Source organism: Apodemus sylvaticus, chromosome X (genome assembly GCF_947179515.1).
Source record: "Apodemus sylvaticus chromosome X, mApoSyl1.1, whole genome shotgun sequence".
NCBI lineage: Eukaryota > Metazoa > Chordata > Mammalia > Rodentia > Muridae > Apodemus > Apodemus sylvaticus.
In genome coordinates, this window is record NC_067495.1 from 149,935,668 (window position 1) to 149,963,248 (window position 27,581).

The 27,581-nt window shown below is 48.5% G+C and overlaps 1 protein-coding gene across 4 annotated transcripts; it reads right to left on the reverse strand.

Moving 5' to 3' along the window:
- Positions 1-22: 22 nt before the first annotated feature.
- On the reverse strand, positions 23-26,032 carry Hcfc1 (host cell factor C1). Of its 4 annotated transcripts, none has more exons than XM_052171923.1 (26): positions 24,065-26,032; positions 17,151-17,299; positions 16,679-16,839; positions 15,837-16,045; positions 14,974-15,058; positions 14,430-14,536; positions 13,498-13,677; positions 13,057-13,416; positions 12,594-12,754; positions 10,647-10,844; positions 10,151-10,375; positions 9,887-9,991; positions 9,434-9,653; positions 9,192-9,334; positions 8,931-9,069; positions 8,517-8,737; positions 6,471-7,974; positions 6,177-6,340; positions 5,094-5,670; positions 4,450-4,776; positions 4,191-4,309; positions 3,968-4,105; positions 3,356-3,541; positions 2,368-2,668; positions 1,873-1,936; positions 23-1,706 (listed from the first exon to the last, which is right to left on the reverse strand). In XM_052171923.1, the coding sequence occupies exons 1-26, from the start codon at positions 24,255-24,257 to the stop codon at positions 1,667-1,669; spliced, it is 6,276 nt and encodes a 2,091-aa protein (XP_052027883.1). In that variant the 5' UTR covers positions 24,258-26,032; the 3' UTR covers positions 23-1,666. The 4 variants fall into 4 exon arrangements, with proteins under 4 accessions (XP_052027883.1, XP_052027884.1, XP_052027886.1 ...); XM_052171924.1 differs by having other exon boundaries at positions 4,450-4,773; positions 24,065-26,031; XM_052171926.1 differs by having other exon boundaries at positions 4,450-4,773; positions 5,094-5,538; positions 24,065-26,030.
- Between the last annotated feature and the right edge of the window lie 1,549 nt (positions 26,033-27,581).

Sequence of the window (27,581 nt, forward strand, 5' to 3'; positions counted from 1 at the left end):
CACACCAGTAGATACCAGATGGTTATTTCAAAAAAAGTCTTTTTAATTGTTCAAAATAGCACAAAACAACATCGCACTATGGTAATATTGAGTCACAAGGGTTACTCTACAATAGATGAATGGGTAGTACTGTCCTCAGAAATCAAAGGGTGCTCAGGAGAAGGGATAGGGAAAACAAAGGGAACAGGTGAGTGGGTTCCAATTTGACTAAACATGACTTTCCACAGAGAAATATAATACAATACACTAGAGGCCCCAGGATGTACGGGCCAGAGTGGCTGAACACATTGGCTGTCCACTTTTAAATCCTTCAGTAACTAGTTTGCAAACATTACTCACTGCCTAAAACTTGGGTCCTGGAGAGAGAAAAAAAGATCCCGATCTTGGGGACAATGCTACAAAATTAATTACTGAGTTGGTATCTGGTACCTACTCATAGCCTGTGGGATATGGCATACCCAACCCTTATCCTGGGCTGCCTTCAAGGGGGTCAAGTCCCACCTGTTCCCTGCCCCTGCTGTATTGTTTAGGGTCAGTCTTGGCAAGTGATACTGATTAAGGTGGACACCACCTTCAAGCCCAAGCCTCTACATATTAAGTGCTAACCCATAAGGAATGATGTTTAATTGTCTCACACTGTTCCAGAAACAGGCAGGGGCTAGCAACAGGATAGTGGGGCAGTATCTACCTAGTCTCACCCAGGACACTTTCTCTCCTGCCCTAGCTGCTCTTCTAGCTTTTCCCCAGGAAGACCCCTGCCAATGATTAGCCAAGAGGGGAAAAAAGATAGGATACACATTCTGTACACAGCTAACAAAAAGGGATAAACCTCCACACGCTAAGGCTAAAATTACAATAAAAATGTTAACTTCATTAATTTCAACTTAAAAAATACAACAAATGCAGCAGTTGGTAATGTAGCCCTCAGGCTCAAAAAGGTAGGTCAAAGCCGGGGTTACTGGGGGCCATTCTGTGCCCATTGGGAGGATTTCACAGCCACTGCTCAGACCAACCAAGGCTCTCCCACCCCTCTCTTTTGTATAGAGGGAAAGGTATTGAGTGGGAACTCAAAGGCCTCTGAGATACATTAAACTTCCTGTGACTTTGCTGGGTGAGATAGGGTCTGGCTAAGCTTGAAGAAGGGATGGGAGGTGGCTGGAAATAAAAGGATAGTAACAAAATGAAATAGAACCAGACAGACACCCAGGATGGGGTACCTGCTGGGAAAAGCCTCTGAGGGAACTTGGGGGATGCCCTTCCCCCTCTAGCCCTTGGCTGCCTCTCAGGCCAAGGGTGATGAACTACAAACAAGTGCAGGCTTCAGTATGGATGCTATCTTCTTTGTTTTCAGTTTTAATATTTCTTCCCAAAGTCTCTGAACTGTCCAGTCATACTCGACCCAGGGAGGGCACCAGGTAGGGAAAAGGAAGGAGCACAACTTGCACTTACTCGCTGTTCTTTCCAATCTGCTTTCTGCTTCCTCCCAACAGCAATGGTAAAATGTGCTTTCTTTATTGTAAAAACAGAGGGAAAGGGGAGACTGAATGGTGGCCAGTAGCTGGTGAGGGTGAAGTGCAAAGGCCAGGTGGGCAGGGCGGGAAGGTAGGCCCTATAGGGCATTCCTGAAGCAGAGGGGTCTGGAGGATCCAGATGCTGGCCAGCTTCCTCACTGACCATCAGCCTTAGACTTCTTTGGAGCAGATTTCCTTATACAAGAGAAAGAGAAAGAATAGTTATAGAGGGTCCCAAGAGCATAACAAAAACACTAACTCAGATCCTTGTGTGGATATAATCCCAAGCAGCTGATGAGAAATGGAGCTTACTTCTACTCTAAGTACCCACCACAGAAGATTCCTGAAAGAGACTACTTACATTTCTGGAGACGACATGGGCCGCTTGCTCGCTGGCTTGGTGCCAGAGCTATCTTTACTGGTTTCTGAAAGGAATTGGATGGATGGTGAGCAGCCAGGCAAAAAGCAGGAACACTTGGGTATACCTCACTTGTCACAGTCTTGATTGCCTATGTCATCCTTCAGGTTCAGTTCCTGCCTCTCCATGTCCCTCGTGAGACAGATACCTCCTGGGAGGTATCCTCAGCCTGAGCTACCCATTTTAAGGGCCTTAGGACATACTGTTCTTGAGTCTAAAAGCTTTTGCTTTCTTCTAGCCCCTCTTCTAACCCTTCTCACTTTTAGATATCCCAAGTTATCTTCTGTGCACCTCCAGAACAGAAGAGCTTCTTCTATAATATCCTATACCCTCTCCTACAATGTCTAAAGCCCCCCCTACTCTAGCTACTCTTTGTTCCACTCAGTGCTCTCCCATACCTTCCCTAAAAATTGCCCCAAAAGGATTGTGAACACTTACCTTGCAACCACCTCACTTGTGTGGCGGGGCCATAGCCTTTTTCATTTCGGGCAGCAATGCGGAAGATGATGGCAGGCTTTGTAGTATAGTCAATGTGGGCATTGGAGAGGCTGGAGGACTGCACTAGGCAGGAAGGGCTAGGCCCACAGTATACTCGCATGAAGGCCAGCTGGGCTGGGGTGGAGCTCTTGGGCTCACCACTGGCCTGTGAACTCTGGATGGCCAGGTACACAGAGTACTCGATGATCTTGCCGGAGGTCACAGATGGTGGCTCCCAGGTGAGGTGAGCACCATCTGGGCTCTAGAACCCAGGACATAAAGTCAAGCCATGTCTCCTTCAGCCACTGTGGCTTCAGCCCACCCTGCCTTTGCTCAGAGTAAGATGGCTAGACGCTTATAGACCTGCTAATATTCCCTATAAAAAACCCTCCCCCGATACAATAGATATTGGGGGGGGGGGTGATGAGATGGCTCAGCAGTATGGTAAAGGTGCCTGCTACCAAGCCTGATGACTGAGTTTGATTTCCGAGACCAACATGATCTCCTCTGACCTTCACACGAGCACTGTGGAACACCTGTGCCCCCCCCCCAACTAAATACAAACATAACAAAAAGCTTTAAAAAATCCAAAACAACCCAGCTATTCCACATTAAATTTTAAAAAACTTTAAAGAGCCTTTATAACAGAACCCCCCCCAACTCATCATCTAACCCATAACTTGTCATTTGGCTTCTTGGTGCCTCAGTTTCTGCATCTGAAAATGGACTAACAAGACCCAGGCCTCCTTAGGACTTTCAGGACTAGACAAAAAGACTTATGAATGGAGAACCTGGCATGTATCTTATTTACTAAGGGTGAATGTAGCTACTTTGCCCTTATCTGGTATACTCTTAGTCCAGCTACCCCCCTGGTTCTGTTCATACATACCACCTTAGAGCAGACAGCAGACCAACAGGGAACAGAAAGGTGGCTCATAGAAAGACTCACCTTGCTGATTTTAATAGCACAAGGAGCCCCTGGGAACCCAGGCAGACAAGTCTTAAAGGCTGAGATCTCACTGAAGGGCCCCCGGCCACAAGCATTGATTCCAGCAACTCGAAATTTATAAGCCGTGCCTGGCTGCAGCTCCTGCTTCTTTAGCTGGTTATAGTCTGGGACTGTGCCCGAGTCATCCTAAGGCAAGAGGTGGAAAACTAGTAAAGAAGAAAATGGCTTGAGGCTTGCAGTCAAAAAGAATACTCTGGACTAGGGGGCAGTTCAGTGCTAGAGTGCTGATCTAGGATAGCCAATGTCCTAGAGTAACATAGGACCAAGAGCATGGCTATTTCTTTTATATTGAGGCCCCAGGGACATGGTGAAGTTAACTGGGGCTTGATGCCATTAGAAAAGGATCAAGTTTGACTTCTTACTCTCTGGTGGGGAAGGTCTCTCTCTGGCTGGCCTTGCTACTTCCTAATTGTTCAAATGGTACAAAGATGGAGTTCTGTGAGCTCCCCTCACAAGGCAGGGAAACTAAGTTTGTTTTAATGACAGTTCCCTCACAGGCATGGCAAAGATCCACCCCACTATCCAAGAGTACCAATTACTGGGCATACTTACATCTGACTGAACAGCATCATCTGGTGGCAGAAAATAGTGTGTCACCATTACACTTGTACCCTTAATGACCCCTACATCAAACCACTGGTTCTCCTTTTTCACAGGGACTTTGCTGGGTGGAGGTGGCAAGTCCGGTTTCTGGGGAATAGAAATGAGATGACATCAAGCCCTTGGGGCCCAAAGGCAGTGCTGCCCTATACTCTGGAGCCACTGAAGCACTCACCACACCCAAGGACTCGATGCCATTGGCCACTTCAGTAAGGGTAGCTGCAGCCTGCATCTTTGCTGGACTGGCTACAACAACAGGCTGGGGAGCCACAAATGTGTTAGATGGGGCCAGGCCTGGAAAGAAACAAAGTATCAGCCAGGAGAAGGTTCTGTGTTGAGGCAGAACCTCCATGCCACCTTGCTACACTCTGTCCACCTCCCATCAGTTCAACTCTATCAATTATTTGCCCCTGCCAAAAAGCAGCCCAGCTTACTCTCGGTAGCTGTTGAGGGTAGCAAGGCCACAGTGCTGGGGACAGCACTAGCTAACTCGTTGAGGCAGTTGCTCTCGATGGATGGGTCATTGAGACTGTCAGCTGGGGCCAGAGCCTCAGTGGGAAGGTGGTGCTGTTGCTGGGCTTGAGCTTGAGCCTCCTGGAGCTGCTGCTGCTGCTGCACCAGGGCTGCAAGCTCCTGCTGTGTCAGCACAATGGGTATGGTGGTAGCCTGACCCTCTTGGCCTTCAGCTGAAAGGTGACCCAGTTCTGCTTGTGTCACTGCTGCTGCTGCTTCAGATGTATCCATGGGCTCCCCAGTGCCTGCTCCAGGACCAAGAAAACTACTATTCAAAAGGAACACAAGTGTGCCTGGCCCAATGGACAGCAATGGTGTGCCCAAGATTTTGTTTCCCTAATCTTTTATCCTGCCCACACCTTATTACACCCCTCACCACTAGGCCCCATGTCTCCTTCCTGGACTACTTGTCCTACACAGGCCTCTCTTGAGTTACACTGTACACCCTCACAGGAAGCAGATCTCATCTCAAGTTGCCCCCAAATGGTGCCTTAGCCCTCTCTGTAAGGCTGTCTGTTGCTCATCCTAAGGGACCTATCCCTCAAATCTGCCAGCTGATACCTACCCATGACAGCCTGCTGTGCGGCCTGGAGCACAGCCTGGATGGCTAAGGCTTGGGCTTCTTCAGTGGCTGCAGCTTGAGCAGCTGCTTCAGCAGCAGCAGTCACTGCCAGCTCCTCTGGAGTAAGCCCTGTAACCATAAGGGTTGTGGTGCCTGCCTGGGCTTCAGCCATTAGCTCTTGGGGAAGTGATAACTGGTCTACTTCAGACTGGGAGGGTGGGGGTGGTTGGACCACCACAGTAGCCACGACAGCAGAGGTGGTAGGCTCCTGGCCTGAAGATGGGTCCCCAGTGCTGCTCAGATCCACGGCGGCCTGGAGCTCAGGGGTCTGGGAGGCTGACAGGACCTCGGTGGACTCCCCCATCAGGGGTGTGGAGGCAGACTGCAGGAGTTGCCGTGGAGGCAGCTGCTGGCGTGGCCCTGGTGAGACCTGGAGTTCCTCTGGGGGCTGCAGGATGTCAACAGCAGAGAAGGGCATGTCAGAAGTTTCTGTGTTGGCTATGGTCACTGTTATCGTGGCTGGGATGGGGACTTCGGAATTCAGAGCCCCTGGGGTAGTCTCAGTCAATGATGAGATGTTCTAGAAAGGGAGAGAAGCCCCCGTCAGAGGGAGAGGGGAGGAGACAAAGGCTAGAACCAGGCAGCAAGGCTGAAAAACAAGATAGCCTTTGTTTTTTCCCTGTAGGTTTATGGTATCACCCATGACAGGCTGGCCACTTTTTACCCTATGATAAATGTAAATGGTGAAGTTGAGTCAAGAAGCATCAGCAAAGGTGTGGCAAGAGGAAAGCCTGTGTCAAATCTCAACTCATGCCCAGAAGACTTCACTGTAGAGACAAATGATGGGGAACAGCCAAGAAGGAAACCAACAGCAGAAATAAAGTGCCAAGGCGCCTCTAAGGGACTGTCTGCCTCCTGCCTCCCAGGAACCAGGGAACCAAGATTGCCCTTTTATGGTCTGAAAGAACTAAGGAGCAATACCATGATGGTACAAGGGTGACATCTAGTGTCCATTTATGGACAGCACAGACAAAAGGCATAGTGGGCAAAAGGCCATAGAAGGGATCCTCTGGAGGTGAGGCTTACCGGCACAGAGGGACCTGGGACTGGTGTAGACTGTGTCACAGTGGTCACTGCTCTTGGCAGTGTAGAAGACACACTTGTAGTAATAGCACTGGCACTGGTGATATTTGCACTGTCACCTTGGGTGCTCGCCACCTCTCCTTGGTCACTGGCAGCTGGTGGAGGGTCTGTGGGTGTGTCAAAGAGGAGATCAGTTGCACTTGCTTTTACCACCACAGGTTTCCTTAGGACCACCCCATGTCCGCCATGGTTAAGGCAGAATATCTTTACCCTCCTCTACTGGACACTTCTACTCACCTTGGTTTGAGCTCATGTTAGAGGTGACAGTAGTGGCCGTGTGCGTTGTACCTGTCTCGTGGGTCTCACAAGGAGGGTTGGAGCATACCCTCTGTGCTGGGAAAGAGGCCAGCAATGTGGCACCAGCCTGGGAGGTAACAGTTGGCACTGCTACCACCTCTAAGCCAGACTCCAGGGTTCCATGAGAGGGAGTGGCATCAGGAATCAGGGCACCCACACTGACTGACATAGTGGTGCCAGTAGAAGTGGTCTGGTGTGTCTCGCAGGGATGGCCACTGGAAGGCTGTTGTCCACCCTCAGGCTGGCCTGTACCTCCATTTGATGTGGCAGTGGTAGCTGTGTGTGTGGTGCCCGTCTCATGAGTCTCACAAGGCGGGTTGGCGCATACTCGCTGAGCACTGCCCGCATTGGAGGTAGTGGCGGTGTTGGTGGTACCCGTCTCATGGGTCTCACATGGCGGGTTGGAGCAGACTTGGGTCACAGTAGCCGAAGGGAATAGCAGTGCCTCTAGGGCTGTCATAGTCATGGTGCTACTAGGAGAGCTTGCCTGGAGGCTCTCATACGTAGATGTGGGAACTACCCGAGCTGCACCAAGCTCCCCAGCAACCATGATAGAGCGGGCTGTAGTTGGGGTATTGGTTGTGTAAGTATGATATGTCTCTGGTTGGCGCCCTGTGGGCATGTCCTTGCTGCTGGGGCCACTTAGCCCAACTCTGACATTTGGAAGAGCTAGCTGCACAAAGGCAGGGCTGTGGTTCCCAGCCTCCAGTGCCACACTTGGCCTGAGCAGTGGGCCAGCTGAGCATGGAGCTCCAGTGGCCTGCACAGTCATGGTGGTGTTGGTCATGTTGGTCTGCTGGGTTTGGCACTGAGGCTTCACAGTACCCTGGGCTCTCTCCAATGCCCCAGGAGCCACAGTGATCCGCACTACAGTGGGGGTGTTAGTGGCACGACGAGTGTCTCGCTGCTGCCCAGTGCCCATGCTGGACATTGCTGTAGTGGCAGTGCTGGTGGTGCCTGTCTCATGAGTCTCGCAGGGGGGGTTCGAGCAGCCACGCTGCCCAGCCATGTTGGAGGTGGCTGTTGTGGCAGTGTTGGTGGTGCCTGTCTCATGGGTCTCACAGGGGGGATTTGAACAGACACGGACGACGTTACCATTCTGTTGTCCAATAGCTGAGGTCACAAGTGAAGCAGCTGCCTCCTGTCTGTCACAAACAAATTGCACCTGGGTAGGTTGAGGATGTCCCCCAAGGTTAGCCACAACAGTGGTGGTAGCTGTGTTGGTGGTGCCTGTTTCATGGGTTTCACAGGGTGGGTTGGAACACACAAGTGTCACAGTGCCAGGCTGTACATCACCCTGGCCTGAGTCAGCAATGGTAACTGTTGCTGTGGGCTGCTCTGTAGTAGGTGAGGCCAAAATTGACACAGGAAGGTCATGTACAGGCTGTGCCTCAACCCCACTGGGTGCTGTGATCAGAGTCACCTGGGTAGGCTGGGAGACGGGCTGGTGAAAGAGAACAGAGGAGTTAGTGCCTGGACTATGTGATTTCACATTTGCTTCTCATAGTATCCTATGCTTGCCCATGTTAACTGGGACCACCAACTCTGCTAACTATCCAAGGAAAATCTAAGATAAGCTTGGCCCATGATCTCAAAACAATGACTTATTAAAGATGAGGATGAAAGAACAATGAGGCAGAGCTGCAGCAGGAAAAGGAATTGTACTACAGTCAATCCTTTTCCCAGACAGTATTCAAAGGCCAGTAAAATAGATCCCTTACCACTTCTTGTCCAATTTGAGAGAGAAAAAAAAACACGACAAGAGAACAAATACTACTATATGCACATTATGAGATCCTAGTGTCTTCAAACTGGACATAGCTCACATGTGTCACCAGGAAGACTGAGACAGAGATCACACCATGGCTTGTGGAAGAGCTGTCATAATTACATAGGTCTACAGAACTGAGAAAGGATAAAATGCTCCCTACTTTGATATGGGAGTGCTGCTGTGTATGGTGGTATACATCCTTAGGACCCACTTACCTGCATTGTGATTGTGGGTGTGGTGAGCCCACCAGCAGCTGTTAGTGTAGTCTGTGCAGCGGACACTGTGATAGCAGTAGGGTTGATCACCTGGCTTGAGAGCGTAGCAATGGTACCCAATGTAGTGATAGGTGTAGCCAGGGAAGCACTGGTGCTATGTGCCCCAGCTCCGGCAAGGCTGGTGGAGACAGTGCCTGTCACTGTGCCTAGTGTTGTAACACCTAAATGGAGGGAAAGGCAGAGGTAGAATGAGGCCTATTGCTACTAATTTCTTCTATCTAGTAGCCTGTCTCTCTGGAGAGGGCTAGGGAATGGGAGCCCTGCCATGTAGCCACCAAGGACAGAAGGCTCTGGAGAGAACACCTGTTATCCTCCCCCAGCCATTGCCGAGGACCTGGCCTGTGGGCTACACACCTGTGGTGCCCTTCACAACCAATGTGGTGACAGCTGGCTTGACAGCGGAGACGGTGACAGGGGTGACCAGGCGAACGCCGCCCATGGGCACAGTGCGGAGGATGGTGCCTGGCTGTCCAGGGGCCCCCTTTAGCACCACCTGGAACACCAGAGCAAAGTGCCACCAATGTCACTTTCAGGCTGACTGGACTGTGCTGCCCCTCTCAGGCCTGTTAGGAGGACACATGTGGTCTGAGTGAAGAGGGGCCGTGTGTGCCTCACCTGGGTCACTCCTTGTTGCCCATGGCCAGTAGCAATCTTGGGGACAGCAGTGATGATTTTGGCAGGTGCTCCTGTTCCTGAAGTCATCACTTTTGTGGTGATAATTGTGATGGGGGACTTAATGCCAGGACTGCTGGTAACACCTGCATTGGGGAAAGGTCCAGAGAAAATAAGCTGTGAGGGCTTCTCATCTTTTTGATTTATATTCACCAGCAAGGGCCTTTTGAAAGCTGCATGTTTACCTGTGGCGCCTGCCTGGGTGATAATGGCCGACATCGGAATGGTCTTAATGATGGTAGTTGTGCCAGGTTTGGTGGTGCTGGGAGAGACACTACTGATGCCCAGGATAGTGGGCTTGGTCCCTGCCCCACTAGCCTGTGTGGTGGTAATGATGGTTGTGGGCTTGCCATCTGCTGATGTTACCAGCTTCAAGATAGTCCCTGCTGGCAAGGGTCCTTTGGTCTGAAAGGGAGAAGTTATGAATTAACAGGAACTACTGCCAGAAAGAAACATTATTAAGTTTAGCTACTCTAACTCAGAGAACATTCTGAATACTATGGGTGCTGTGATATTAGCAAGGCCTTTGAGTCACTTGTGCTCATGGCATCTTCTGTCCTTTGTTTCCCAGTGTCCATTCATCCCCATGGGCCTGGTGTTTAGGGACAACTTCTGAGAGTGAATGAGTGAGTGCTCACCTGGATGATCTGAGTTACAGGACCTGTAGATGCTTGGCCTGTCACTGCTGAAGTCTGAACTGGTTTGGTCTGGACCACTGACATCACTTTTCCCAGATTGGAAATCTAAAAAGAAAAGGATAGAGCAGGCAATAATCTGGAACCAAACAAGGGCATGGCCTGGGCTAGAACTATACTGGAATTGGCCCAAGATTACGAGTCACCAGTGGCATTCACCATATGCTGGCAACTGGCACACACAGCCAGGTAGTGCCTGTCACTCACCAGAGCACTGCCTCCTGGGACAGAGATGGGGCTCTTCACTAGGGTGATGGTCTTGGTGACTCCGCCTACCACTGTGGTCACCACCTGGGCTTGCTGGGCCACTGTTACAGTCCCTGATTTGTGTACTGTGATGATAGGGCGGGTAGATGTGTTGGCAGCAGAGGACACAGATGTCCCCACTTGGGCAGCTGCAGTCTTTAGCATTCGCGTGGCTGGGTTGCTCACCTGGAGAAGCAGAAATGAGTAATGAACATAGCAGCAACATAATGGCTGTAGCTCTGCTGACCAACTGTCCATCCAGTTTGGTTGGGCGAGCAGCAAGAGAACAGCCTGAACTCTCCATAAGTCTAATCTAAGGCTCAACACCCTTAACTCAAGGTAACTGCATATTCCATAGTCCATGCCAGTACTGATTATAAACCAATGGCCCCAAAGGTTGGCCTAAACCTAGAACAAATGGTTGTTCGATCAACAGGCCCAGAAGATAAATGCTCACCATGACAGGGGAGGAGGCCACCTTCACAGTGGCGGGAAGAGTGGTTGTGCCAGGTGTCACAGCCACTGTCTTGACAATGGTGGTGCCTGCTGGAACACTTAGCACCGTGGGTGCTGAGGAAGGAGGGATTTTCTGTGTGGCGGCAGCAGCAGCAGCCAATGCAGCCATTCCACTCATCTGTGGGTTGCTGCCAATCACCTGTGGTAGACACAAAGCATGTGAGCTGCAATGGTTCCACCTGCCACCTACTTCCACGTTCAATGACACTTTCAGAACCTGCCAGGAAGGCTCAGCAGCATCCAGTTTTTTCCTATTTCAGGCTCCTCTCTCCTAGTGCAAACGGACAAGTAGGCAGGTGCTTACCAAGTTCTCCTTTCTTTTGAGAAAGGTTTTCACATAACTCAGGCTAGCTTCAAACTCACACTAAAGATGACCCTCAATTTCTGATCTTTCTGATTCCACCTCTCAAATGTCGGGATTCCTGACATGCAACTGCATGGCTAATGCAATGTTTGAAACTGAGCCCTGGGCTTCATGCACACTAAGAAAACACTCAACCAACTGAGCTACACCCTTAACCCTGGAGTAGATTTTTAATCAAAGAACCATGGTCAAGCTAGGCCTGGGCATAGCTTGTAATCATAGCTACTCAGGAGGCTGAAGCAGAAAGATCACAGTTTAGTGAAACTCTGGTTCAAAAGTAAAAGCTAGGGGTGTAGTTGGTTTGTGAAGTTCTTTCCTAACAGGGTTCTATCCCTAGCACTGCAGAGATAAATAAAAAGACCATAGCCAGAACTGGAGATGTAGCTCTGTTGGCAAAATGTTTTTGTATACTGTGTAAAGATTACCCGTATATTATTTTAAATGTTAATTTCTCTATCCCATTATGAGGAGGCATTAGAAGAGAGCTAGAACAAAGGATGAAAAAATGCAAGCAATATGTGGATATTGTCTAGGAGGAAGCCTGATTAGCTCGGAGGTTTAGAATGGAGTAATAATTGCTATTTGACTCAAGGCAATTTTTGTAAATCTTAGCCTCTGTTTGTGATTATTAGGAACTAGCTAAGGTAAAGAAATAAAGCCACTGGATTAATTTACTACATACATTTATAATAAAAATAAATCATTCTACATATCTCAGTACAAGAACACATGCTTATTACCACAAGGCAGTGAAGGGTTTCACATATAACACTATCAACATCACTGCTGGGTACGATTCATGCATATAATTCTAGACTCAGGAGGCTAAGGCAGGAGAATCTCTAAATAGTAGATAGCCTGGGCTGCGGAGTAAGACTGTCAAAACCCAAAACAAAATACAACCTTTGGGTTACATACAGCTCATTCTCACAGACTTGGGTCAAACCCAACTAACTAGATTTTTCCCTCCACCTTCCAAATCAGGAAAACCACAATGAAAATGTCAAGGTGTGCCTCCTCCCCAACCCCCTCCCCAGCCCTGCTCCAGTTTTTTGAGATGGGTTTCTCTGTATAGCCCTGGCTGTCCTTGTACTGTCTCCTGAGTGCTATGATTTAAAGGCCTATGGCGTTTTTAATGCAGTAACATCTTACAAAACAAGAGCATATGATGGGAGCGGATGGGCTTCATGCATGCTAGGCAAACATTCTATTAAGTAAGTCACACCCCAAGCCCCAGGGATACACACATGCACGCACACACATGTATTTTTAGAGGCCACATGAGAAGTTTTTTTGTTTTGTTTTGTTTTGTTTCCTGTTTTTTGAGACAGGGTTTCTCTGTGTAGCCCTGGCTGTCCTGGAACTCACTCTGTAGACCAGGCTGGCCTTGAACTCAGAAATCCACCTGCCTCTGCCTCCCAAGTGCTGGGATTAAAGGTGTGTGCCACCATCGCCCGGCTACATGAGAACTCTTGTTTACACTATTGGGCCACCATAAAGCCCCACTCAGTAACAGATCCTCACCGTCCCCTGGGCACTCTGTGTGGGTACAACCATTCGCACACTGGCAGGCAGGGAAGTCACAGTGACAGGAGCTTTTCCAGCCTGGCTTGCAGGTCTCATGGTAACCAGTGGTGTTCCTGTTGTAGCTTGAGGACCAGTCACTTTGAGAACAGCAGGGACACCTGATAAGAAAAAGGGTTGATCATCAGGAGGTACTCTTCTACGCATATCCCACTACTCTGCCAAATTTAAGGCAGACTTGCAGACTCGAGCTATTCCTTGACATATGTGTTCTTTATGTATGACTTTTCTATGCCCCCAAGACCTTCCCATCAGCAAGACAGAGAGAGCACTCTTATCCCCCATTTCAAGAACAAAACCAAAGCTAAATCAACCAAGAACAAAGCAGCAGCCACTATTTAGGCAACAAATTTAGTATCTCCAGTGACTAAGCCCTACACAAATGCCTATGGCCCTCACTTACCTTGAGTCCTGGCTGCAGTGGGAACAGAAATGGAGCTGCCTGGAACTGTCGGCAAGACCTGGATGGTGGTTGTGCTTGGGGGTGCAGTGGCAGCCTGGGGCACAAGTGTGATGCCTACTTGGGTCAGTGGCTGTACAGCAGGTGCAGCTGCTGCTGGTGCAGGGCTCTTGGGAGGGTTGGCAGGCACAGACGGGACTGGATTGGGAGTGGGGGAGGTAGCCGTAGCAGCTGTGGCAGGAATGTCATATTTCTGGAGTTGTAGAAGGTAACTGTCGGCTGTTGCCACTGCACCCCAGCTAACTTCCAGTGAGTTGGTGTTAGCTCGAACTAGTTGTACTCGGGCTGGAGGTGGTGGCTTTTCTATAATACAACAAAGCAACTGTTAAGACAGGGAATAGAGAGGCTTCAGGAGCAGGGAATGACAGTGGCCTAGTACCTTACCTGTTTCCAGATACCACAGGTCCTTGCAGCAGACCTGGTTGTTCCAGGCTTTGCGGTAGCCATCACGGCCACTCCAAATGTACAGACGAGTATTGATGGCTACAGCACAGTGGCCTGCTCGAGCTCGAGGAATGTTGTCCTCCAATGTATCCATCAGGATGGTTTCCCAGGCCATGGTATCTAGAGGTGCACAGGTGCTGGAGGTCACACAGAGGACAAAAGGAACCTGTTCCACGAACTCCCAAGCTGCCCTCTATCTTTCATTGTGAGGGAAGGTCAAGTTATTGGAGTATCAAATTAAAAGTCAACAAAACTGAGCCAAAAGCATAAAAAGAAAATTAAGCCATACACTGGGAAAGTATTTGGAAGATAAATCCTTGCACATAAAAATAATATAATCCTAAGAGATGGGCAAAGGGAAACACATGAAAAAATCAAGTAAAGATCTAAAGAAAATGTGTGCATCCAGTCACATTACAAGTAACTCAAATATTTTGTTTTCGAGATGGGGTTTCACTAAGACCTGGCTGGTCTGCTTCTGCCTCCTAGATGCTAGAATTAAAGCTGTACAGCATATTAAAGAATATGATATACTCACTATGTATGGGTATGGAATGATCTCCAAGATTATAAGGGGAAAGTGCTACTTGGCCCTGTGTATGGCAGGCTAAGGTCCTGGAGATATTGCCTATATAGAATAGTCTCTATAAATAGAGTACAAGAGACACTTCTGCACTATATGTGCTTTTGCACTTATGGATGTCAGGCACATGTAAAGAGCCCATACAAGCTAAAAGGAGTTCTGCCTGAGAGTTTTCTACCCATTGGATATTTCTGGCAATATTTACAAGCCTGAGTTTGCTTCCTGCATACCCTAAAAATTTCCCAGGGCCACCCCATCCCTGGCCACTCTAAGCCTGAAAAGGCCATACCCAGGTTGAGACAAGCCAGTGTGTTGGTACACTTCCACTCCTTCTCGTGTGTGGCCACTTTGACATCATCCATGACAAGGGGCACCCAGCCGCCAAATACATACATTCTAGGAGGATGAAGAAAATGCAAGAGAGGATTGAAGAGAAGTACCAATTTTACAGTTTTGAACACGTTCAGTTCTCTAGAAGGCCCCAGGAGTCCCGGAGGATGCATGAAACTGTTTAATATGCCACTTTCTACCCGATGGTTCACTCTTACCTTGGCATTCATAAAGAATCCTGATTCAATGAGGAACTACACCATCTATACTCTTGATGGGGCAGCCTTACAGATCAAGAAAGGGTCTCAGGCTACATTACATGCAGTCCCTCCACCCTTAATCTATCTTTTTTATGTTTAATAAGGAGAGTATGTAGCTGTTTAATGCCAGACCTGCCAGAAAAAGGCCTCCTTGGGATTGAAGGACAGTTGACAAAACTGACTTGAGAAACCTTCAGGACTTATGGGCAGCTCAGGTCAGAGAAAAAAAGAGCAGACACTCACTTGTTTCCTATGGTGGTTGCAGAGTGGAGGCTGCGAGGAAGGGGTGCCACCCCACTAAGGCTGGGCTTATTCCATGTCAATGTCTCTGTAGAAATGGAGAGATTACCTATGCTGGATCAGACACCATAGTCCTAGTACTTTGGCCAATTCGCCCCTAAACAACATAACAGCTACATCTCTGTCTTCCTAAATTCCTCAGCAAGCCCTCTAATTTATTGCCCTAACAACTATGTTTCAGCATTTCTAAAGATGTTCAGATGATTTGGACAAGGAGGTTTCTTCCCAAAAGTACCAGGGTTAGGGTTAGGCACCTGCTATAAGGCATCACCACTCTCAGGGATGACATAGGGGTTTCAAGCTTACCCCCAACCTCTCCTTTGAACTTCTACTCCCTGTAGAACATACTTAACCTCCATGCCACTTTAGCACTAGACAAAAACCTCAAGTTTTGTTTATGTTCAAATGTTTGGGTGCTGTGACCCACGGAGCAGTATCTACCCCCACCTAATCCATCACCCACTTTATAGCCCAAGTAAAAAACTGATCTAGGGTAATAAATTTTATCACACTAGTCATATCAGGATATACCATTCCACATACAGACTGTCCACTGAAAAGTGAGTCAGGACTCTACCTGGATTGAGGGAATTCCATTGCAAAAAGACTGTACTCTCTCCCTATTCTCTTCAAAGTCCATAAAGTAGTGTGCCAAGCCTTACTCTGTTTCCTATCCACTGATAAGACTAAGGGGGACACTAGTTTCCTATAAGTCCCACCTCACTAGGCAACGACAGCCACTCAAGGCTAGCTATCCAGGAGATTGGCTTTGCTCTGAAGCTACTGGAATAGCAGCAATTTCTTACCAATGTCCAGGGTCCAAAGGTCCCCTAGCCTGCAGCCACTCATCCCTCCATAGATCACCAGCTTGGATTTCTTGTTATCTTTTTCAGTGTAGACCACAGCAGTATGTGACTCCCGGGGTGGAGGGAGGACACCATAAGTGATGGGGATGTCCCAAGCTACCACTCCAGAGCCTGGCCGTAGTTCGAGAATATATAAGTCATTCAGGTACCTGAGGAAGATCAGTCATAGCAAACCTTGAACACATGCACCACAGGCTTTACCAGTTTATCTCAGTGAGCAGTAGATTTATTAAAACACAAAAGAGCAAAGGCCATGGAAACCACAACCTCTACTATCCTTGTCCCCAAAAGAGACTGCTAGAAGCTTACAGGATAAGTTCAGACTCAATGGCAAGTCCTTTTAGGCAATCATGTACAAAATACCAGGCATTATATGTGGGTCTCACTAGAGTAAGGGGGTGTCAGCTTGGAACTACCTCCACATATTAGGAGCAGCCCTTAGAAATGCTCATCAGGAAATGTTTAAGCAGCAGAAGCTGCAAAGGAAGCAATCAGGTCTAATTTTGACCTGAGGGATAGGGACCAGGCCAATTCTAACTCTAGCCTAGCTTTCTCCTCCTATAAGACCTACCCAGGGGCTCAGATCTCAAAGCTGAGAACTTCTTAAAAAGGCACTGAATCTATTCTCTCATTGACAAGCCAGCATATGAGAGAAACATGGCTTTGGTGTAGTCAGCTGGTACAACCAACTTTAAAATTTCAGATGAGTCTTATACCTGGAGAAAGTAGACCCACTCTGGTGGGATCCTTCAGAGAAAAAAAAAAATAGGACAAAGCCTTACCTCGGAATGTTGTTCTTGGGGTCCTCACTATCATTGGCAAGACCCCCAAACAGGTAACATTTGTTGCCCACAAGAGAGAAGCTATGTCCAAGCCGAGGACACGGAGGAGGCCCATTTTTGGGTGTCTTTGCCTTCAGTCTCTTCCATTCCCAGCGACTTGCCTACAAAATCAATAATATTTAAGACATGAGAAGGCCACTGGTTAGGGGCCAGGGGCTATTTGTGGCATAAGGAAAAGATTGTCTGGAATGAGAGAGCACACTGCTGAAACACATAAGTTCTAAAGAATTTGGTCCCGTTCTCTCTTTTGACACTGTTCAAGGAGAGAACAGCCTTGGTGGACTCTTAAATAATCCTTTCTACTGCCTCTCCTGCCTTAGCTCAAAAACCAGTACAAGGAATGCTATGGAGAGTTCCACAGGGCCTGAGGAAGTGTAAACAACCCATGCCCACAGAGGCTCTATGTTATTACCTGGAGTTCATAGAGGTCGTTGCTGTATTTTCCATACTCTACCATTCCACCAAACACCAGTAGGCGAGTACCATCACACACAAAGCCATAGGCTGCACACCCTGGAGGGATATCCCCTCTCACAGCTGGGATGAACCACTGGTTGGTCGCTGAAGAAAAGAAAATAAAAGTTAAAACATCCAGGAGCTTCTAGAACCCAAGTGTCCCCTGCCTTCCCCATTCTTCTTATTCCATAAGTCTTGTAGTTTCCAACTCCTAGTCTTCACATGTAGCCAAGAGAGAAGGGGCTGAGCCAGCACACTACACTTTTAAGAGCATTATCCCAAATCTCTAGCCATTTTATTCAAACCATCTGCAGAAGAACTCTGGCTTTCAAACTATTGTACAACTTCTCATTAAGGTCATCTCAGAAAGCAGTAAAGTCATCAACCAAGATAATTGATCAGCCTCTGAGAATCTAGTAGATCATGACTTCCTTCCCCTACTGTTTACATGATCATTAAACTTCTACATCCCAAATGGTATAAGGTTCATATTCCTATTCAGAGCCCATGATTCTCTCTGTACCACAGAGTTAAGATAGCCAGAGCCTACAGCTGCACCTATAGGTGGTCCTGGAAACTTTAACTGTTACAGGCTGAGGCCTTCCCTTCATTCAGGCAGCTGACAGATGGGGAAGAGATTGCTGGCTAAGAAGAGCCTGAGGCAGCCTCTGCTGACCTCAAAAGCCTAGCTGCCTCTGCTTTGACTTCCCCACTCATCTCCTAGGTGATGGTCCACAGGCTCTGTGGCAGCACCCCTCCCCCACATACATAATATTCTCAAGCCTGAAGTGGCAACCAAAGCAGAGCTTCCGTGGCAGAAACTTTCAGGAGCCCCTCACACTTCTAACTGGGGCTAAAGTGACAAAGTCACCAAGAAAGGGAAATCATCCCTCAGGTACTTCCTGGTTCCCTAAGACAGTACAAGACAGTGGTAAAGCCTTCAGCTGGAATGGAGCCCCCTTCCCTAGCTTGCCTGGCAGTTTGTTCTTTCACCTAGGCACCCATGTCCTTCACACCTGTAGTGGCAAGGGTTCTGATAATGTTATAGGCAAACACATTGTTCTACCATGCCACATATTTAAAGAATAAATCACTTAGTCTGTCAGTCAGTCTGTCCATTCCCAAAATTTCTAAGACTGGGGCCCAGAGGCAGACCTGCTGTATGTCAGTCAGGTGAGATCTGAGAAGGCTGTAGGAAGGATTTCAAGTCCTGGATCTGAGGAAGGGGGCTGCAGCTACTGTGGGGAAGGGCTTCAAAGTCAAGACCAGTCACCCCCTCCTAGAAATAGATGGGAAGTCAGGTTGTTTTGGAAGAGAGGACACAGGAGGCTTCTGTGGACTAGTCTAAGCTGTTCAGCCATACTGTACATGCAGGGAGGCAGGTGTGTTTCTACAATAAATAGATGTTTGATTTGGAGACCAATGTACTGAGAAAGAAGGAAAGTGCTTGTTTTGCTTTTTCTGCCCCCTTTATTTAGATGCATTTGAGAGCATAGTTCTCTCCTCCTATACCATTTGTAAAATCCTGTGTTTCCAACTCCAAGGCAAGGGCCAACAACTGTGCCCTGCCTTGCTTTAGGGAGGAGGGTCTTCCCAGGTGCACCTAGAACAGTTAGCTATTAAGACTACTCAGTGGGGCTGGAGAGACAGCTCAGCGGGTAAGAGCACCGACTGCTCTTCCAGAGGTCCTGAGTTCAAATCCCATCAACCACATGGTGGCTCACAACCACCCACAACAAGATCTGACACCCTCTTCTGGTATATATGAAGACAGCTACAGTGTACTTACATATAATAAATAAATCTTTAAAAAAATGACTCTTCAGTGGTTTAGCTGAGTCACTAAAAACAATATTATAGTCCCCATCCTCTCATTTTTCTGCTGGAGTGGCGCAGCTTGTACTGCTTGTACACATGCATGCATGTGTCCTGTCCACACACCCAAATGTTGGCTCTTGATCCATTTTCTTATTCCTAGTACAAACATTAATCAAGAAATGTAGGAGCTTCCAATACTGAGGTAAATCAACTTTGCACAAGTAAACAACCCATGGAAGGAGTTTCGTACAAATTACAAAAGAGAGATAAGAGAAATCTCTGTGGCAGCCTCAACCCAGCCCTCAGTTACCTGTAATCATAGCACTTGAAAGGTAGAAGCAGGAAGATCAGGAGTTTAGGGTTTGCCTGGGCTATAAAAGACCTTTTTTCGCCAGGGGTGGTGGTGGTGGTGGCGGCGGCAGTGCACGCCTGTGATCCCAGCACTTGGGAGGCAGAGGCAGGTGGATTTCTGAGTTCGAGGCTGGCCTGGTCTACAGAGTGAGTTCCAAGACAGCCAGGGCTACACAGAGAGACCCTGTATCAGAAAAAAAATTACTAATATTTGGGGCTGGAGAGATGGCTCAGTGGTTAAGAGCACTGACTGCTCTTCTGAAGGTCCTGAATTCAAATCCCAGGAACCACATGGTTGCTCACAACCATCCGTAACAAGATCTGATGCCCTCTTCTGGAGTGTCTGAAGAAAACTACATTATACTTACACATAATAAATATATAAATCTTAAAAAAAAAAAAATAAGACCTTGTTTCAAAACAAAACCTCAGCACAAACAAAAGACCCTGTTGAGGAGTGGTGCATAGGAAGGGAAACTCATCTGAATTCAGAGTAAAATCCAGCAGTGACATGAACCTGATTTACTATCTGTCTCATCTATGAGCAGTCCCTCACTCAGCTGAGAACCCTTCTATTAAAGCAATAGGTAGGGAGCCTTGAGTAAAAGTTAAATGGCAAATGGGATTGGCCCACAGCTTTCCTATCATGCTAATCCACTGACCCAGATGACCAGGCCAGAAGTTAACTATGATGTTCTTGAGCCTCCTAGATTACCAACTTCTCCTATTGAGACCTAAGAGGTACTAATCTGGTTCTAGAATGTTTCTTCTTCAGAAGAAATCTTTCTTCAGAAGCCCTTCCCAACTCTCATCAGGAGTCTGTCAGGGAATAAAGTTCTTGGTATGGAGATAACATACCATCTCATCTCACCTACGAATCCCCTACAAGTGTGCAAGTATGTGAATTCCTCTCTCCATCTTATAACTCTTAACAGCTGTTCTCCCTTGCCCTCACTCAGTGGGGTATCATGTAACCCAATCCCTGGGTCCTTCATTGTTGATATGCCTGACCCTCACTAGAAGAGGGGAACTTGAGGAAAGGAGGCCACCTGTCTGCAGGCTCTAGCATGAGATACATTTTTACCTTCCCTTTCTTCAGCCCAACTTCATTTATAGCTTATCTCCCCATCACCATATAGACTTACGATACCCATGCAGCAGAGAACACGGTGGAGTTCAAGAAATTATTTTCCTTTCAATGTGATTGGTTATACCAAATTCATTTCTGATGTGGCAGGTCCAATGTTGGAAGGCACAGAGAAGGCCCAGGCCTCCTATTTCCTATCTGGTGGGTAGGCTGTGAACCTCTCCAATGATAGGAAGAAAAACTGAAAGAGCCTGGAACCATGCCCAACCCTTGGGAGCAGAGCAAGGGTTGATGAAGGGCATAACTGAAAGAGGTTTCTCTGAGTAAAAAACATTTAAGACAGAGCTTTGAAGAGTAAATAGTCTATTTCCTAATCAGGAAAACTAATGAGACGATAAGGAAGTGAGCCTGTTAAGGAGGGCCTGTAATAGATGGGAGAACAGATGTGATACCCATTTGACTTAATGAAATTTAGATATACAGACAAAGGTAAATTGATGTGTTTCTAAGGTGGTGGTTTTCAGTCTATTAAGGTTCACACTCTGGCCCACTTCTACCAGTGGCCAGTGCAGTGCCCTAGTTTGGACCTGTCACTTCCCCTCTTAGACTCCAATTTCCTTATATGTAGGAAATCCCATTAGATATTTTTGTACATTCCCCCACCCCCCAAAAGTCTATGGAGGGACTAGAGATGTGGCTGAGTAGTACAGAACCTGCTCAAGCTCTGTTCCACACCCAACCATTGGGGGTTGGTGACTTCCAATATCCACCAAGGCAAAATAAGTCTGGAAGAGGGATCACACACACCCAACTTCACCATAGCACATTTCACTGCAGCCTGTATGGATCCTTGAGCTTGAGGCCTCTTGAGTAGTCTGAATTGCCTCACGGAAATAAAATACCTTCCCAAGCAGTTGCAACCCCAAGACCTACAAAAGGCCAGTGAAGGGTCTTCTCAGCCCCCATCGTGACTGACTACCTCTAAAGGGACAAAGTCATGTATGCATGCACTCTCTAGCACAAACAAACCCAGTAATTCCACTGAGTAACCTCTGGGTGAATTATACTCCACCCCCTGCAAACTGAAGAGCTGACAAAGACAGCCAAGTGTGCACACACACCCTGGATCTTTTTCCTCCTTCCTTCCTTCCTTCTTTCCTCCCTTTCTTGTTTTTTTTGAATTTGGTTTTGTGGAGACAGGGTTTCTCTGTATAGCCCTGGCTGTCCTGGAACTCACTCTGTAGACCAGGCTGGCCTCGAACTCAGAAATCAGCCTGCCTCTGCTTCCCAGAGTGCTGGGATTACAGGCGTGCGCCACCACCGCCCAGCTCTTTTTCCTCTTTCAAAGAGGAAAAGAGGAGTTTCTAGAAGAGCATACTCTTTAAAGAGTTAAGTACTAATCCCACAAAAGCAAAGGGCTGTAGGTGGAGGAATGAACAGATTATGAACTCAGGCCTCTTTGAAAATAAAACCAAGGTAAGCAGAAGAGGCAGTTGTAGGGAAGGATGGGCAGCCAGAATAGCATGAGGATTGCTAGAACTCCAAGCCTGCCAAATACAGGACACACCCTGAGACCATCAAAACAAGGGCTACACCCATTAAGGTGAAGAAGAGGGCATAGCAGGGTCTGCTAAGCTGTTCTTTCAAGTCACCTAAAAATTGATCAGAACAATTTGAAAACTGTTAATCTTGGATGATTCCAGGCCTTCTAACACCCAACCTCTGCAACGTGGTAACAAATTACCATCAAAGTCATCAACTGTTTTCAACAAACTAATGAATATGTAGAGGAAGCTAAGACATAGGCCTGCAATGGACTTTGGAGTTGACTGTAATTAGGCCCCTGCCCTACTTTCTAAAATTGTATTTCCCTGCCAGAAAGTCTGCTCCAGGCCTTGGTAGATGAAAGGCGGTCCAGGAAATGGAGAAGGTGTTGGTGCCCCTGTGGAAGGCGTCTCTAAAAACAGCTCTACTACTCTACAAGTTGCCTTACCTTACTGGGCTAATTTTTGCCACCACAGCTGCCTGGGCTGACATAAGCATCACCAACCCTCCCACTCCCCTTTCTGCAGAGGCCCTTAGAAAAGCCCTGCTCCCTGGAGGCAACAGGTGTGGAGAGACAAGGAACTCAGAGGGTTGAACAAACCACCAGTCTTTCAAAGTCAACTTGGGAGGGGGAATAGTTCAGAGGTACAGAGGCAGGCGTGTACACTCTGCCTGGCAGGGAAGGTGCTGGGAAGTTGCCAGGAGAGTCTGACTCCAACCCTTGTTCCATGAACTACCCCAGACCACGATCTCTTGCCTGTTTTCTGCCGCCTCAGTGTGGAGTGTGTGAGATGGAGGGTGGGGGTGGGGTCAATTACTTCACACTTGGTCCTGCCCTCAAATGAAGAGGAGGTGCCTGGGACCGCAGGGGCCCAGAAAGGATGAGGGTGTGCGGAAGAGACTAAGGAGCTGGCAAGGGAGGAAGTACTGCAGGCTGCACCTACTGCAGCAGAGGGAAGCTTCTAGTCTACCAGAGGCAAGGGGGCTGGCTCTGTCTGGATACACTGGTATTCCAGGCTTTCCAGGCTCTCACCTGGACACAACTGGCACAAACTTTCAGCCTTGGCAAGCCCCAGCACTTCTCCCTTAGGGCAAGGAAAAGGTCCTGAAAGCCCTTGGGCACTCAACCTACAACTTAGGCCAATCCCCTATACTAGATGTGCACAAAGTGTCAAAAGGCTACCACAGGGGAAGGATGCGACAAAGCTTTCTGCCCTAGAGACAGAGCAAGGGAACCAAGCAAGGAACAACATGTGGCTCCCATAACTGAGGGGGCAGAGGCCAGACTGCAGATCAGCCATACCTGCAGACAGGCTCCTCCCAATTTGCAAGGGGTTGGGTTTGGGAATAGGAGACACAAGGGACTGGTTAACCCCTTCAATCTCACAAAAAAGAGCCATTAAGCCCTCCGGTCTGCTATGGGGGCGGGGTGGGGGAACTCAATTGTTAAGGCACCAGATTAGGAAAGAAATAATTTGAAAGGAAAAAAAAAAAACCACAGAAATTCACAACTCGTACAATACCCCCACGTATGTGTATGTGTTGGGGGGGGGTAGTATAGTCATCATGCTATCCGTAATTGCCACGAGGGTCGCAATTAGGCTGTTGAAATCTGCAACTTAAAGAGTGCTTCCCTCTTTTTTTCTAGGTGTAAAGAACGGATCAGTAATCTAAATATTGTCTTTTCTCGGGAACAAGCATGGGCGCTGGGGATGAGGACTATCGCAGGAGGGGGGAGGATTCCGCCTGCGCCAAGAGAACACATCCGCTGCTGCGCCAGCCCCAGCCCACTGGGTAACGGTGTACGTCTGAAGTCACTGTCGCCCGCGACATCCCCTCCCCCTCACCAGTCGGAGTAGAGGGTTTCTCTAAGTACCGAAATGCAACCTTTAAACACAGACGAGTACGGGGGTGTAAGAACGGGGGTTGAAAAATCAGGGAAAAAGCAAATGGCAATAACTGCAAAGGGAGAAGGAAAACACTTCAGGGGAGTGAGAGATAGGAGTAGGGAAGAGAAGGGCTAGGAGAGAGATGGAAGGCTTTGAGAAACCCAGGGCGGTAGCACTCACCAGTGTTGTACACGTGTAGTTCGTCCACTATCCCCTCGTTGCCTCCGCCAAACACTACTATAAGCTCCTTGATAGCCACTGCACGGTGGCCGTGGCGGGGTCGGGGCACGGGACCCGACCAGCCCACCACCCGTTTCCAGCGGGGCTGCAGAAGCACCGCTGGCAAGTTAGCGGGGGACACAGCCGAAGCCATAGTTCCGGTTAAGGATGAAGTGGGAAGAAGTCACTGAACGGGAGGATACCCTTAATTCTTCACACACCCCCTTTCGTCTAAGACAGCTCTCTCTCGAAGCGGCTCCTTACACAGCGGTGGACGACTCCATGGAGGCCGCCATCTTAACTATCCTCCTTCCTTTGGCTCTTCCCACCCTTCTCACTCAGCTCGTATCCTTAAAAGCTTATCAAAACTGCAGAGCACTTATTCCCGAGAAGCTGGAGGCCACTGAGCGCCGTCGCTCTAACTATTTGCCCGGGTGTTCCCGCTTAGAAGCTCGAGCAGGAGGCTCTGGGAGCCGCCATCTTGAGCCGCCTCTCTCCTCCCTTCCTCAGTCGTAGCCCTCCCCCGCCGGAAATGGCGGAGCCCCGGTCCGGTTCCCACACCCCCTGTCCCCGCACAGGCTGGCTTCCGGGGCGGGTGGAAAAGAGCCACAAATGCCGCGGTTTTCTCAGCTCCTCCGGCAGTCAGACCACAATTGTGGAAGCCGCCATCTTGAGACCGTCTTGCTTCCCCACCCAGCACTTAGTTCAGCAACCGATAGCAGAACCTCAACGTTCCTAAATAATAAAAGCGTGTCAGAAGCTGGCGGAATGAGCTCAAGCTCCCGGTGGCTGCTCCGGATCCCGAGCCTTATGGCTCGTGAGGTTTAGCACCACTCCCTTGAGTCTGCCTCTGCTATTCAGGCTGCGCCGGCCGCTCTGGGAGCCGCCATCTTGAGACTAGCTTCTCTTCCCCCCCCCCTATTCTCTTCTTCCACGACAGTTCTTCCACAGCAAACCAAACGCAAGGCAGCGTCCAATCCTCGCTTCCCTCCTCAAGACTCCTTTCCACAGGAGCTGCTCGAAAGAGCAGGAGTTAAGACCCGAAGTGACAATTGTACGGCAGAAGAAGCGGTAACGGCAGGGCGATCATGCCTCCTCCCTGGGAGCCGCCATCTTGTGTGAAGAAGTAACAACTAAACATGGCGGCTATCGGGCGAGGGGGCGGAGTCAGAAGACGTCACCGTTCCCCCACCTTCGCACGTCTTCACCTCTGGTCGCAAGCCTCTTAAAGGACCCAAGGCTCATCAAGATTAAAAGCTTCTTTTAAAAGCAGTGCATTGTCTACTTGCGGGCGAGTTGGTGCTGCTGTGCAATAAGCTAGAGATAGTAGAGTTCTGGTCAGGTGCAGTAGTGCCCCACCCTGCACCCCCCCCAGGGCTCCTCCACGCCTCCACTCTGGGAGTCGCCATCTTGCCACTTCCCCACGCCCGGTCGTCTGCGGGCGTCAATAGCGACTTTCAGCACAAAACAAAGATGGCCGCGGCATCAGGGGATGCCCGGATGAAAATCTAACGCCCCTCACTCGCTTGGCCCCGCCCCCTGGGAACTGTCTCCCAGGTCGCTGATGGGACACAAACCAGAAAAATGGCCTTTAACTACCAGTGGAGACATGACAAATGGTAGTTAGGGGTGGCGAAGAAAGGACACTGCGATTGCACCCTTTGCTAAGAAGCAGCTTCTTTCCCGCCCCGAACACACTGCGACAGTCAGAACCCAGTTACACCGAGGAGCTGCAGGCGGGGCCAGGGCGGAAGATGACGCCATGAGCTCACAGGGGCGGAGCTGCCACCCGCTCCCAGGCCCGCCAGCAACACCAGGAGATGTCTCCACCTCCGCCCGCGCCTCCCTAAAGACCGGGACACACTCTCCGAGTCGCAGCCCGCCAGGCTACCCCTATCCAGCGGACCAGGGAGTCAAAGGCGCCGGAGCAAAGCCAGCGCGGGAGCAGTCTGCGCCACTCGCGTCACCTGCCCCGCCTTCTTCCCAGGGCTTCTTGCCCCGCCTTTGCGCAGGCGTACTGCATCTTTATGGGTCCGCCCTTTTTTGAGATTTGAATTTTCCCCTGCAAAGCCAGAGAAGTAGAAATCCCCGGATGGTGAACGCTTGGCTTTTCGCGCCAATATTGTAAGCTCACACAACAACCTTGAAAAAGAGCCTTACGGTCTTCATTTCTACATTCCAAGTCTCCCAGGAGGCCGTGTAGGCACAGCATTATCATCCCTGTCAAAGGCTGGTTGTAGCACAGGGTTCCTGTACGGATGTCTCAGAGCCTAAACTAAAAGCAGCCGATTTCTCCACATCAACCTTTTTTTATCCCATCCTTATTTTAACTAACTTCTAGTGGAATTTTTGCATTTCCTGTCATTGAAAATGTAGGAAGCAGAACATGGAGTATCAGAAACACCTGTGACTTTGTCATCAAAGGACATGTACAGATTACTATAGGTCCTGTAGCTGTTTTGTACAGCTCTTGAAATTAAATTTCAAGCTCTACTGGCAGTCTGGGTAACTTTAACTTCGATGTTACTGTATTGAGCCTGCTGTAGATCTTGTCATTTGTTATCAGTAAGACATACAAATTACCATATCATACTGTAAACAATATGTAATAATCTTTTCATGTATTAAATTTATTTAGTGTTCTCGACTTTAGTTTATCTAATTTCAAGTACTCATTTGGCAAAGGCCAGAGATGAGCCCCTGTTTATATGGTTGTACCATTAAGAGCTGGTGACCTTGGCCAGTCTCTTATAGTCCAAATTCTTCCCTGTAAAATAAAGGATCTGAGCTGCTGGTCTTCCAGGAGCTTAACTGAATTCAGCATGTTTTGCTCTCAAAATCAGAAGCTACTAACTCTAACCTCTCTGGGGTTTGTGGGCTTATAGAAAGCCATGGTTATCCAAATCTTAGAATGGGCACAACCTCTGTTCCACTGCCTGGAGGTGACAGTGGCTGCTGCTTAAATCTATACAGTCACAAGAAAAAGGCATGTGTAAGGAACATATATTTTATGAAGGAACTCCTTAGCTGGGAAGTTGTTACACTTAGCTGGACACGGTGATTGAAATTTGCAGCCAATGCCTGCTAAATAACTAGTTCCTGTAGAAATAGAGGTGGGGTGAAGGCAAGATATATTGTCACACTTGGCAGGATATTCCCAAAAGATCCAAGACCTAAGAGCCAACACTGTGAGTTTTCCCTGTCAGTTGCTAGGGGGAAGTTCTGAAGACCTGTTTGGCCTGGAACAAGAGTCATGGCAGTTCAAGGGTACAAGGAATTAAACTACAAAGTAGATAGCTTGATTTTCCTAGGAGACTTGGGCAATTGGTTTCATTGTATGTGACTTTCATCTTGTACTCTGGTAGACTCTGATCCCATTTACAGGAAGTATTGCTTTGTCTATACCCTTCCTGGGTGTCCTCCTCAGTTGACAGGATCTGACTCCTATCATCATTTCACCATTCTGCATGCTAGAAGA